This window comes from Papaver somniferum, chromosome 7, assembly GCF_003573695.1.
Source record: "Papaver somniferum cultivar HN1 chromosome 7, ASM357369v1, whole genome shotgun sequence".
In the NCBI taxonomy this organism is placed as follows: domain Eukaryota; kingdom Viridiplantae; phylum Streptophyta; class Magnoliopsida; order Ranunculales; family Papaveraceae; genus Papaver; species Papaver somniferum.
Window position 1 is genome coordinate 11,022,130 of NC_039364.1, and position 13,785 is coordinate 11,035,914.

The 13,785-nt window shown below is 36.8% G+C and overlaps 1 protein-coding gene across 1 annotated transcript; it reads right to left on the reverse strand.

Annotated features, from left to right (window-relative positions):
- Positions 1–12,407: 12,407 nt before the first annotated feature.
- LOC113292906 (putative defensin-like protein 25) lies at positions 12,408–13,037 on the reverse strand. Its single transcript, XM_026541722.1, has 2 exons — positions 12,894–13,037; positions 12,408–12,747 (listed from the first exon to the last, which is right to left on the reverse strand). Exons 1-2 carry the CDS (start codon positions 12,952–12,954, stop codon positions 12,563–12,565), a joined length of 246 nt encoding a protein of 81 aa, XP_026397507.1. The 5' UTR covers positions 12,955–13,037; the 3' UTR covers positions 12,408–12,562.
- Between the last annotated feature and the right edge of the window lie 748 nt (positions 13,038–13,785).

Sequence of the window (13,785 nt, forward strand, 5' to 3'; positions counted from 1 at the left end):
TATAACCTTCTTAAGTTCACACACTAAGTTCGCGGACTTAAGCAACCGGACAGAGTTTGCAAACTTCAGCAGAAAATCTCGGCAAAGACTTTCCGCCGGTTCTTGGACTGGTGCTCACGCAACTAGTTTGTCAACTCCAGCGAAATTTCTCGAGATGAGAAGTTCGGCAGTTCGCGGACTGAGTTCGTGGACTTGGAAGCAAGCCATTCTTCCGGTTTCTCTTGATCAACAAAGTTCACAAACTTTGGTTCAAGGGTTAGGACTTATGCACATATGTGTTTCCACAACAATACTTATGTCCATCATTGGTTATGTAATCTAAACTCTCATTCCAATAATTGAAACATTCTTAGAGGACGTTATACAGTTTTTACACCATTTCTCGTCAAAGCAATTTTCAAGATGATTGAAACATATCATGACTTTCGTCACTAGGTAAAGATAAACATGGTCGAAGAGAAACGCTTACCAACACATATTTCGACATATAGATAGACGAGGTATACTCGGCTCGAAATACCAAATGTGTATAATCTAAGCCTATATATATAGCATACGACTTTTTGTCTCAAGAAGTAGGACATAGAGTAGATAGACTTTTGAGTGACAGATAAGTTCAAGTCTTCACATACCTTTTTGTCGAGAAGTTCCACCGGTTCCTTGAGTAGTTCTTCTTCTTGTATGATTAATCTCCATGAAGTCCTTGAGCTCAACTACACTTTTTATCCTAGTCCGAGACTTAGCTGTAATATACTAGAAATCAAGACTTATAGTTTTGATCACTAACATTGACAGACATGCTTGAGATAGCAACGCATGCGAGGTCGACAGAGCAATGCTCTAATAGAATTAGATAATCCAAAAGGCATCACTAACCATTCATACAATTCTTCTTTTGTCTTGAATGCTGTTTTACATTCATCACCTTCACGAATACGTATTTGATGATAACCACTACATAAATCAAGCTTTGTAAATACTTTAGCACCAGAAAGCATGTCAATCATATCATCAATTCTTGGTATGGGAAATCTATATAGTATGGTGACTCTGTTTAAAGCTCTACAGTGTATACACATACGATGTCCACCATCCTTTTTGTCTACTAAAAAGGCTGGACTAGCACAAGGAGTCTTATCAAACCTTTTGGTAACAAATCATCAACCTTACCTTGTAATATCTCAAGTTCTTTAGGACTTAACCTATAATGAGGTTGATTAGGAATAGAAGTTCCAGGTATAAAGTCTATCTGATGTTGTAAATCTCTCAATGGAGGTAAAACATTTGGTAACTCAGCATGAAATAAGTCACTAAAAGAAGTCAATAAAGGTTGTACCTTATCTGGAATTTCCACCATAGGTTTAGTAACTTCATGAGAGCTCAAAGAATGAGTGTTCAAAGAATGAACAATTGTAGCTACTAGTGCAGTCATCTTCTTGTATGATGGATCCTTGATTGAAGAAGAAGATTGTAAAGGCCACAAAACGTTGGTAAAACTTTCATGAACAAAAGTATAAGTATTCTCATAGAAGTTATGAACAACACGAATATGATACTTCCATGGTCTTCCCAATAATAAACTTTTTGCAGTCATGTTAATAACATCACACAAAGCATAATCTGAATAACCAGGGAAAGAAAACTTCACCAAACATTGATGAGTAATTTGTTCAGTAGATGAACCGTTTATCCAACCAACTGAGTACGGTTTTGGATGAAGAGTAATAGGTAAACCAATTTTCTCAACTAATTTGGCAGAAACATAGTTTTTTGTACTGCCACTGTCAATGATCATGTTGCGGAGCTTCTCTTCAATAAGACAATGATATTTGAAAATACTATGTCTTTGAGTAGGACATGGCTCAGTAATTAAAACTGGTCGAATAACTCCAAGAAAATCTGCATCAAAAGTCTCATGTTGTTGAAGATAAAGTAACTCATCATCTCCAAGAGCTTCTTCTTCCAGTGGTTCTTCTTGAGTTTCATTAATGTAAGCATGAAACTTGCGACACTCACTAGAAGAATGGCCAGTTTGGTTGCAGTTATTACATTTATCCCCTCGAAACATTGAATAAGGACTAGTTTGTTTAGGTAAAGGATGAAACTGCTGTTGAATTTGATTACCTATGGTATTGCGAGCAACATCTCGTTGTGGAGCAGCCTGTGATGGTTTAGAAGATGGTATATTCATCATTGGAGCATTTTCTGAAGAAACATATGTTCGTTGTTGCTGATAAGGTTGGCTTATACTTCTATCATGTGGATCAACAAAGACAGTTGACCCTTTCGATCAACAACTACTGTTGATCCTCTTTCACCATGGTAACCATAAAAAGAGTTATAAGGTATGGCAGCTTTATAATAATGTTGATAACCAGCTTGACGTGGATTTGCTTGTCTAGAAGTATTGAGTACACGCCTTTTAATCTTAATAGATTGTTGGATGGCATCAATCATTTTAAACACAGATGGTGTCATACCCTGTTGAATTAAATTGTTCAAACCATCAACAAAACGTGCAACTAATTGTTCATCAGTTTCATTCAATTGGTTATGAGCAACTAAAGCATAGAACTCAGCTACGTATTCTTCAACAAGTCTGGATCCTTGGAGACAGTTCTGAAGTTTAATAAAAAGTTGTTGCATGTAATCTTTAGGTGAAAACTTAGCTCTTAACGAGTCTCTCATTCTTTTCCATGTACGTATGGGAGGTTTATGAGCATTACGTCGATCTTCACCAAGTTTTTCCCACCAAGCTGCAGCTCCACCTTTTAACTTATAAGATACCACTTTAACTTGAGAAGATTGAGGAACTTCCATGAAAGTGAAAAAGGAATCTACTTCATAAAACCAATCCAGCAAGTCTTCAATATGTAAACCATCATGAAAATTAGGGATATCAGCCTTCAACTTATATTCTGGTAAAGTTTCATAAGAATTCATACCATATTTTAATAGTTCTTCATCAACCCATTGTTGCTCGTTGATTTCTTCAGCTTTGTCATCTTCATCATAATTGAGGGGTACAGTAACTAGTTTTTTGTTGACATAACCTTCTAATGGTTCCTTGTGGTTAAGTTTATGGGAGATATTCTCAGGAATAAAATCATTCTGAGTAAAAGAAGGTTTAACTTTTTTTGTTTCATCATCTTCGTTTTCGCCAGATCTTTGTTCTCCTTTTGTATCATCAGTTAATTTAGGCATCACCAAGTCACCAAAACCAGCATGTTTCTGATGAGTCCTAAAAAGTGCATATTTCTATATCTTTTTGGTGGCATTTAACTCATCTTTTGTGCATTAATTCTACATTTTATCCCATATTCTGTATTTTCTTTGTTTTCAAGAATAAATATTTTTATTAACTAATTTTGCATTTTTAGGTAATAAATAAAGTTAGGATGAATAGCGGAGCGAAAAGAGCAGAAAAGTAGTGAAAAGCCGGGAGGAATTACACAAGGAAGCCGCGAAGAATGTTGTGCACAAGACCAAAAGGCTAGAAGTGGGCTTGAAGAGGAAGAATTGTTCTTAAACAAGATATGGGCTTGGCATACCCAAGGCCCAAAACCCTCACCCAAACCCATTACCAATATCCATACCCGCATTCATCTTCAGCCGTCAGATTGGATCATCTCAGCATCCTACGGTCGGTTCATCGTCGTGCATCGAAGTCTGAAGCTCCTGTCAAACACTACAACACCTAACTCCATCTTGGACCGTCAGTTTTGATGTATTACATATCCAACGGTCGCTCCACATCCATTTACATCACATCGTTGGATCTTTCCCTCATCCTACGGATTCCCCTCACAAAACATCGATATTTGATGGGTCTGCTCAACACCCAAACAACCAAATACCTATACCCGCAAAACAAACAACCCCTTCCTCAAACTCCATCGACTCCATCTTCTCCCTCACCCTCTGCAACCACCACCTTACCCTGCCCCGCTCAACCACCACCTCAACCACCACCATCTCCTCTCAAATCAACCAAACACCATAACCCATCTCCACTACCATCATTACAACCTATCTAGCCACCTAATTTCCCATTTTTATACACGTTTTTCTCAAAACCCTAACGTGTGAAAAATTGGTAAATTAGGTGAGTTAGGAGAGCAATTGGAGGTATGGGAAGCAAGAGAAGACTAATTTTAAGCATGGGTTGAGGTTTGATTGGAGTCAGAGATTAGGTAAATTTCTAATTTTAATTTCTAAAACCCTAATTTTTCTGATTTGGGAAATTTTTGGGGGAAATCAATTGAATGTTAAATTGAAGTATGGGATAGTCTATTAGGGTTGTTATCAGAGTTAGGTAGGATTTTTTTTTGATTTAATTTGTATTTTCACCAAACCCTAATTGGACTGATGTGGTCCTGTTTTGGGGAAAGTTGGTTTGTGTATAAATAGGGATGATGGGTGTGTGTTAGAGGATATGCCTGGATTAGCCAGAGCTTCACCCAAGAGGACTGGACTAGCCAGTTCCTCAACTGTTGGTTCATTTGTTTTGTAAATTTTCAGTCATGTTTTGTTTGAATTTGCTCTTATTATCATATGTGATGAATGTTAATGTTGTTTATAGGTTGAGCATGAGCTAAATTGTTGCAGCTGATGTTTAGATGAAACCTCAGTGCACTGTCTGATAGTGGAATGCTAGGTTAGAGCCTTAGTGCATTGTTTTGATTGAGCAATGGGAGAAATTAGTGCTCATCGGTGTGCTTGTGATTGATTGTACTGTCAAAAGACAGTCAATGCTAGGAGCACATTAGTTGAGCAAGCTAATTTTCTTTCCATTCCATTCGTATGCTTAGGATCATAAGTTGACCTTAGCTGTCACTTAGTTCCATTAGGAATTCAACCTAGAATTACATTATCTGGATAGGTCACAAGGGTGGATTCAAAGCCTTAGCTTAACCCACAATTTGTTTTCACAGTCACTTGCAACTCCGAATCTGTTTTTCTTATTGCTTAGTTAAATTTTCCTTGCTGCTTTGTTTAGTTTTTGTGCAATTTACAGCTTGCTGTGCACTGAAATCAGTGCACAAACTCCCCCCTGCCCTTGGCTTACAGCCTTGGTTCTTAACTGTTCTGCCTTATTGCTTTGCCTTGCTCACTGCCTTGGCATATCCCTCATTGTCACTGCCTTGCATATAGCTTAGCTAGGAAAACTTCATAACACCCCAAGTCCCTGTGGAATGACCCTGTTCTTGCACACAAGCTACAACTGACCCTGTGCACTTGCAGGTATCACTGTAGGCATCCATTTATTGTCTTATTTCTTACATCTTTTAAAGCCTACCAAGTTTTTGGCGCCGCTGCCGGGGACTTGGCTGCCGTGTTTTTGAAGTTTTTCTTGCTGTTCTTTGCATACTCATACCTGCTGTGTAGTTCTTGTAAGCATCTGCATATTAGTGTAATCATCTGCATCTTAGTATAAGCATTTTTTTTGCATTTCTTGCTGTGAACTGCAGCCCATTTGCACCTTTGTTGCTGGTTCTTCCTTGAACCTGGTGTTGCTGCTGCTGGTGCCAGAACTGCTGCCTGAAGTCCTGCTTTGTGCCTTGTGGTGCCTCTGAACTTGTGGTGCTGCTGCTGTGGAGCTGGTGCTGCACTATTGTTGCTAGAACTTGTGCTGCTGTGGTGCTCCTGCTGGTGCCAGGCCAAGTCTGCTGCAATCTCTGCTGAAGCTGCTGCAGCTGGTGTAAGATAAAGCCCAACTGGGCTTGTGAAGTGAAATGATTTGAATCAAAGCCCAACTGGGCTGATTCCAAGCAGCTGAAAAAGAACAAAGCCCAACTGGGCTTTGCAACTGAAATACCCAACTGGGCTTCAACAAAAGCTTAGGATGATCCAAAGCCCAACTGGGCTTTTGCAACCAAACTGAACAGCTGGGCTGTGCTTCAAAGGTAAGCCTAAACCCATTAAGAGAACCCAACCTGTGGGCTTCCATTTTTAATATGTGGGCTTGTAATAATTTTTTTAATTTTAATTTTATTTCTTTCTTTATTTGGGATTGTAATAATTTTAGTTTTATTTTTATTTTATTTTTTTGTGGGTTTGTAATAATTAGTTTTATTTTTATTTCTTTCTTTATTTGGGCTTGTAATTTAGTTGTTTGTTAGGCTTGTAGTTTCTTTTAAACTAAAATTTGGGCTTCAAAACCCAACATAAAAAAAAAAAAAAAAAAAAAAAAAAATTTGCTCCTAATTTCGAAAACCAAATTTTTAATCCCATAAAAACCAAAGTTTTCAAAACACATAAAACCAAAATTCTCCCATAAAAAACCAAATTTTTGAAAACCCTTTAAAACCAAATAGTGGGCTTTGTGTCTTTTCAATATGGGCCAACCTAGTGCTCTCCATGAATACATGTATCCCACAATAAAAATTCCATTATCATGTATTGTTTTACCTCAAACCAATAACCCTTTTAAAATAAATGCAAGCATGATACAAATACTTCCTTTATTTCGAGGGTTCGATTCTGAGAACCCCTATACTCATGTAAGAGAGTTTGAACAAATTTGTCGGACTATGCAACCTGATCATATGTCCGAAGACTCTTTGAAATTGCGTTTGTTTACATTTTCTCTAAAGGAAAGGGCCAAAACATGGTTTTACGGTTTGAGACCACAATCAATCAACACTTGGGACCAACTCACAGATCTATTTTTCAAAAAATTCGTTCCACATCATAGGACCATCGCTATTCGTCAAAGTATCAATTGTTTTGTCCAATTGGATGAGGAAACTGTTTTTGACTATTTTGAACGTTTTAATGATTTGTTGAGCGAATGTCCACACCATGGATTTGAGAAGTGGAGACTTGTCGCTATCCTCTATGAGGGACTAGACTTTAAATCTCGAGCCATGGTTGAGTGTATGTGTAATGGTGAATTTCTTGATAAAACTGTGGATGATGCATGGAAATTTTTAGCTGAGATTGCAGAGAAAAGCCGTCACTGGGAATCCATTAGGGAAGCTGAGACACTGTCACATGATATAGGTGGTAATGAATTGAACTTTGGAAATAGCATGTCTAGTCCTTCTCATGTGTATGATATTGAATATGAACCTAATCTAGAGGAACATGAGTTGACTAATAACACCACAACTGCTAATAGGGACAAGTATGCATATTACTATGATGATGATAATGATAATGTTATGTTAGAAGAACATATCTATGCTGAAAATGTTGTGGAACCTTTGGTTTCAAATACAATAGGCTTTTCTGCCCCGACCTTCATGAATGATATTTCTTCTATATTCCATATGCATGTGATGTTGATACTGATTTGATATTGTGCAATTATCCTGTGAAGAGCATGACTTAGGTAAATCTTCTGTTGACACTAATGATCCTATGCATGAAAACATAGTTGATGTGTCTGATTCCATACTTAAGCCACAATATATTGCTTCTGTTGATGATAATTTGAATATATCGGATAACCACGATTCTGAATTAGGACTTGTGCAAATTTTTTGTGATGATGAGCATGCTACACATCTTGAGTGTGACTTAGATAATGCTGATGTGACTGATAATTGATACTCTTGATCTCATGCATGTGAGACACTTAGATGTCACTTTCTTGCCTAAGTCACAATCTGATACCCTTCCCAACCTAGAGTTGGTTTGTACCCATATTGTCAAACCAATTTTCTGAGATCCCTAATCTAGGTTTGGAACTGTGTGCTTCCAAGTCCTTTGGACTATTTTGCATCTAAGTATAATATCTTTGAGGAACCACAGTTGGAATTAGCATGTGTACCCGTCCCTAGCAAAGTTCATTTCGAATTAGACCTTGTGCATGATGAACCCCAAAAACTGCGAGATTTTGTATCCAAAATTTTATCTGTTGAAAAATCCAGGTTTGGGGGTAGCTCATTTTGTTTCACAGCTTCACTTGCATGCCTATCATATTATTATTGTGTGAAGCTGTTGAAATGTCTACATTTCGTCTTTTGGGTTGATCCTCAACTCTTTAGATTGTATATGGTGAATTTTTGTATATAATCCAGTAGATAAAATTTTTTAACCTTTGTTCCTTGTATATTTTGCTAATCCAATTGATTCGGTTGATATGTTGGGTTTTGCCCTGAATAACGGAGTTCTAATATTACTTTCGCCGAAATCGGGTATTCTCTTTCCTTTTTCTCTACTTAGCATGTTCCTCTTCATATGTTGCATTATAATTTTGTTATCTTTTGAAACATTGAGGACAATGTTTAGTTTAGGTTTGGGGGTATAGAGTAGATACTTTGATAATATGTTATAATTGAAAACAGAACTCCCTCTTTTTGAAAAAATTAAAAATTCCGAAAAAATTAAAAAAAAAATATATATATATATATAAAAATGGAGCTCATTTACCTTGAAATGTTGACTCTTGTGAATATATGTAATTTTTAGGAGTCTTAGTCTAGATATTTAGGCACCCTGATTCTAGCACAATTCACATAGTGATAAGAAACTTGCACGCGCACGATCTACCAATACATGTATAGCCTCGATCTTCAAGGTGTTTGATAGGAAGTTAGATTGCCAATCACTTTAGAATACTGAATGAGACTTGACTAGCTTGTTCTTTGGTTGACTGGGATAGAAGTTGGAGGATACGTTAAGAAAAGCAACCATAGAATTTGACCGGATGCATTCGATAAGGGCCACCTCTTACTAAGAGTCATGTAATTATGTTTTTCTTTTTGTTCATGTATCAAAAGTGTCACTATGTTGTAAAGATCAAAGTTATTTCGTCAAAAAAAAAAAAAAAAAAAATTCAAAAAAATAAATAATAATAATAATAATAATAATAAAAAAAAAAATCAAGTATTTATTTATTCCATGTTTTGTCATGTTAAAGACAATAGTTCTCTCTTGTTCCAAAAATAAAAGGGAGTAATCAATGTAAATAAGAGTCATGTAAAGAGTCATTTTTTTTGTAAATAGTCTTGTAATAAGCAAGGAGGGTGCAGCCATCGATGTATAACGCGGGTAAACTGAAATATCACCAACTCATTGGGTGAACATTCACAATTCTCGTAAAGCCGGACAGCTAGCTTGGCTTAGAATTCGGTTCTTAGCCTAAAAACTATCTCTTGGTGGTTAGTAGTCATACACTTTACACTCTTATCACATGTCTTTATTTGTTATCAGTGCTAGGATTGTGCCTTTGATAGCTAGATTGACATCTCCATTTTGCTGTGAGCTTAAACTGACTTGCACATGTCACATTTGATGGAATATGAGCTTATATTTTGACCTAGAAATTTGTAGGTACGTTCTAAGCAAACCTTCACGAGACTTAACTCGTCCACTAGGGACACTTAGTGGTTTAAAAGGCTTAGTGCATACGCTAAATGCATTCGAGAGACCAGCGACAGTGGTATAGGTAGGATTTCCTTAGTTTTGTTTTAGTTGAGGACAAGTAAAATTCAGGTTTGGGGGTATTTGATGAGTCCTAAAAAGTGCATATTTGTATATCTTTTTGTTGGCATTTAACTCATCTTTTGTGCATTAATTCTACATTTTATCCCATATTCTGTATTTTCTTTGTTTTCAAGAATAAATATTTTTATTAACTAATTTTGCATTTTTAGGTAATAAATAAAGTTTGGATGAATAGCGGAGCGAAAAGAGCAGAAAAGTAGTGAAAAGCCGGGAGGAATTACACAAGGAAGCCGCGAAGAATGTTGTGCACAAGACCAAAAGGCTAGAAGTGGGCTTGAAGAGGAAGAATTGTTCTTAAACAAGATATGGGCTTGGCATACCCAAGGCCCAAAACCCTCACCCAAACCCATTACCAATATCCATACCCGCATTCATCTTCAGCCGTCAGATTGGATCATCTCAGCATCCTATGGTCGGTTCATCGTCGTGCATCGAAGTCTGAAGCTCCTGTCAAACACTACAACACCTAACTCCATCTTGGACCGTCAGTTTTGATGTATTACATATCCAACGGTCGCTCCACATCCATTTACATCACATCGTTGGATCTTTCCCTCATCCTACGAATTCCCCTCACAAAACATCGAGATTTGATGGGTCTGCTCAACACCCAAACAACCAAATACCTATACCCGCAAAACAAACAACCTCTTCCTCAAACCCCATCGACTCCATCTTCTCCCTCACCCTACGCAACCACCACCTTACCCTGCCCCGCTCAACCACCACCTCAACCACAACCATCTCCTCTCAAATCAACCAAACACCATAACCCATCTCCACTACCATCATTACAACCTATCTAGCCACCTAATTTCCCATTTTTATACACGTTTTTCTCAAAACCCTAACGTGTGAAAAATTGGTAAATTAGGTGAGTTAGGAGAGCAATTGGAGGTATGGGAAGCAAGAGAAGACTAATTCTAAGCATGGGTTGAAGTTTGATTGGAGTCAGAGATTAGGTAAATTTCTAATTTTAATTTCTAAAACCCTAATTTTTCTGATTTGGGAAATTTTTGGGGGAAATCAATTGAATGTTAAATTGAAGTATGGGATAGTCTATTAGGGTTGTTATCAGAGTTAGGTAGGATTTTTTTTGATTTAATTTGTATTTTCACCAAACCCTAATTGGACTGATGTGGTCCTGTTTTGGGGAAAGTTGGTTTGTGTATAAATAGGGATGATGGGTGTGTGTTAGAGGATATGCCTGGATTAGCCAGAGCTTCACCCAAGAGGACTGGACTAGCCAGTTCCTCAACTGTTGGTTCATTTGTTTTGTAAATTTTCAGTCATGTTTTGTTTGAATTTGCTCTTATTATCATATGTGATGAATGTTAATGTTGTTTATAGGTTGAGCATGAGCTAAATTGTTGCAGCTGAGGTTTAGATGAAACCTCAGTGCACTGTCTGATAGTGGAATGCTAGGTTAGAGCCTTAGTGCATTGTTTTGATTGAGCAATGGGAGAAATTAGTGCTCATCTGTGTGCTTGTGATTGATTGTACTGTCAAAAGACAGTCAATGCTAGGAGCACATTAGTTGAGCAAGCTAATTTTCTTTCCATTCCATTTGTATGCTTAGGATCATAAGTTGACCTTAGCTGTCACTTAGTTCCATTAGGAATTCAACCTAGAATTACATTATCTGGATAGGTCACAAGGGTGGATTCAAAGTCTTAGCTTAACCCACAATTTGTTTTCACAGTCACTTGCAACTCCGAATCTGTTTTTCTTATTGCTTAGTTAAATTTTCCTTTCTGCTTTGTTTAGTTTTTGTGCAATTTACAGCTTGTTGTGCACTGAAATCAGTGCACAAACTCCCCCCTGCCCTTGGCTTACAGCCTTGGTTCTTAACTGTTCTGCCTTATTGCTTTGCCTTGCTCACTGCCTTGGCTTATCCCTCATTGTCACTGCCTTGCATATAACTTATCTAGGAAAACTTCATAACACCCCAAGTCCCTGTGGAATGACCCTGTTCTTGCACACAAGCTACAACTGACCCTGTGCACTTGCAGGTATCACTGTAGGCATCCATTTATTGTCTTATTTCTTACATCTTTTAAAGCCTACCAGTTTCCATAATTTGTCTAAACAATCTCCATGCATATCAAGTCTAGATTTCAGATAATTTGTAGCTGAAACAAGCTTGGTTTCTAAATAACTGAAGGACGTTACAAATTTATTGCCTACCTTGCTTTCAAGTGTTGTGCCGAGCTTGGTTTCAAGCACTGTGTTGAGCTTGGTTTCAAGTGCTGTTACAATGGCATCAATATCAGTTTGTGTTAAATTATCTCCCATTGAAACGAAAGGTAGGGTTTTGATTTTGCGGAAGCTGTGAAAGGATCTGTTTCTAGATATAAATCTAAAAAAATTGTATCTGATACCAACTGGTGTAGCACATATAAGGGTAACAGGGATAGGTTTAAGTTTCGTCAGAAACTTAATTAAATCTGATTCAAGGATCAAGATTTAAGAGATAAAAGTTGATAATCAAATTGATAACATTAATATTGATAATAAGATGTGTTCTTAAGACAAGATGGCAGAGCCTTTATATAGGTTCTACAAGAACCGACTAGAAGAAAGAAAAAGGAATTCTACCTAAACTAGGAAAGAAAAGAACTTGTAAAGCAAGTAAAGAAAATATACGGATGGGATCAACTGTGATAGTTGATACGTTCGAAAAGGTATCAAAAACTATAATTGACACAGTGTTGATACTGACAAAGATGTACCACATCAAAACTTACTGAAGATATAACGAAAGTACTGGGGGTTGAAGAACAGATAAACACACCACTATTATATATGCTATCGGATGGCGTTGTAAGGTCATCTCTAGGTAAAAGAGCGTAAAAACAAATCATTTATAAGCTAATTAAATTGGACGGTAGGCATGGCCAAATATGAGTTTTAATTGAAAAAAAAAAAAAAAAAAATCTTAGTCAAAAGCATACAAAAAGGCAAAGGCTAATCGATTGGTTTTATTCCTTATTCATGGAGAAGCTTACAAAGAAATTAGTACATTTCCCTGCGTTATAAACCAAAAATCTTCATCTATCTGTCGAACGAATGAATCTATAAATGTTTGCGTGCATTGAGGAATATCTTAACAGTAGCAGTGGCAGACATGCTTCCCACCCCTAATCTTGCATTCTCCACCCCTGCAGCTTGAACTGCAGTAATCGTTACAGCGATCCATGTCCTTTTGGTTTTTCAAATTACATTGACCAAAATTGGGATGTTCTTGACAACATGCTGGGTTTGCAGTTGATGCCGTAACGGTGTTAAAATCTGCATAACATATATATGTTCCAAACTTGTTAATATTAAACCATTAAGGCATGCATGTCAGGAAATTGATAATAAGAACTATCTGTAGCAATATGCATAAAAAAAAAATTATGAGTATTTTTGCTAGCTATCAGATTTATTTTTACCTGCGCAGAAAACCATGAACATGACAAGGCAGGCAATAGCTGTTACTTTTCCACTGGCCATTTCAGAACGCGAAATTAAAATTTGAAGAGTAGTCTAGAAAGAATGCTGATTTTCTTGGAAGATTGTAGTTTTGGTGTGATGAGATTGATGTTCATGGCTCTCAATTTATAGAGGATCAAGAGATTATAACATGCATCCACTAACTTCTACCAGGATATTTTGTAATCGAAGAAATTAATATGCGATTCATATTTCATATCTTTAAAAATATTTCTCATTAAACCATATATTTTTTGCTCTTAATTAAGGATACGAAAATTGATTTAAAGAGATAATTTCCTATATCCTCCATAAACTATGTTAACTATTACAAACTACTACGGTGTGTATGTATTTGAAATCTTTTTGGTCATAGCATGATGTATGTAAACTCCATTGTTATTTAGAAAATAACAATAACAACATCAAAAGTGATCAAATATGCAGTACTAACACAAAATTCATGATTTTTCGACACTGGTCAGATTTTGTGATCTGTGGACTAACACCTATAGCCTAGCAACTAATCTAAGGTTACAATTTTGTGATCAATAAACTACAAGCAGGGACAGACCCAAGATTTGACTTCAGGTAGGGTTAATTTGTTATATCCGGGATAATGCGGCCGAATTTTTTTGAATAGTGAAAATGAGATTACGACGTTCCAATTTACGCTTGGTTCTTAACCAGTGTTACCTAATTTATAACTAGATATCCAACTCATACACCAAGACGGCCAAGTTATGGTTGGTTCTTAACCGTTGTTAGCAACTTTAATCTTCTAGCTATTGCCTTCCTCTCTGGTCTTTGGTATCCCAGTATCTCGTAAATCCAAATTGCCCAAAGGAGGAG

Excerpts from the sequence above, each read along its gene's own strand:
- LOC113292906 (XM_026541722.1), bottom strand. The coding sequence starts at position 12,954 with ATGGCCAGTGGAAAAGTAACAGCTATTGCCTGCCTTGTCATGTTCATG. Across the intron at positions 12,748-12,893 it reads GTTCATGGTTTTCTGCGCAG|ATTTTAACACCGTTACGGCA; the intron begins GTAAAAATAAAT and ends TATGTTATGCAG.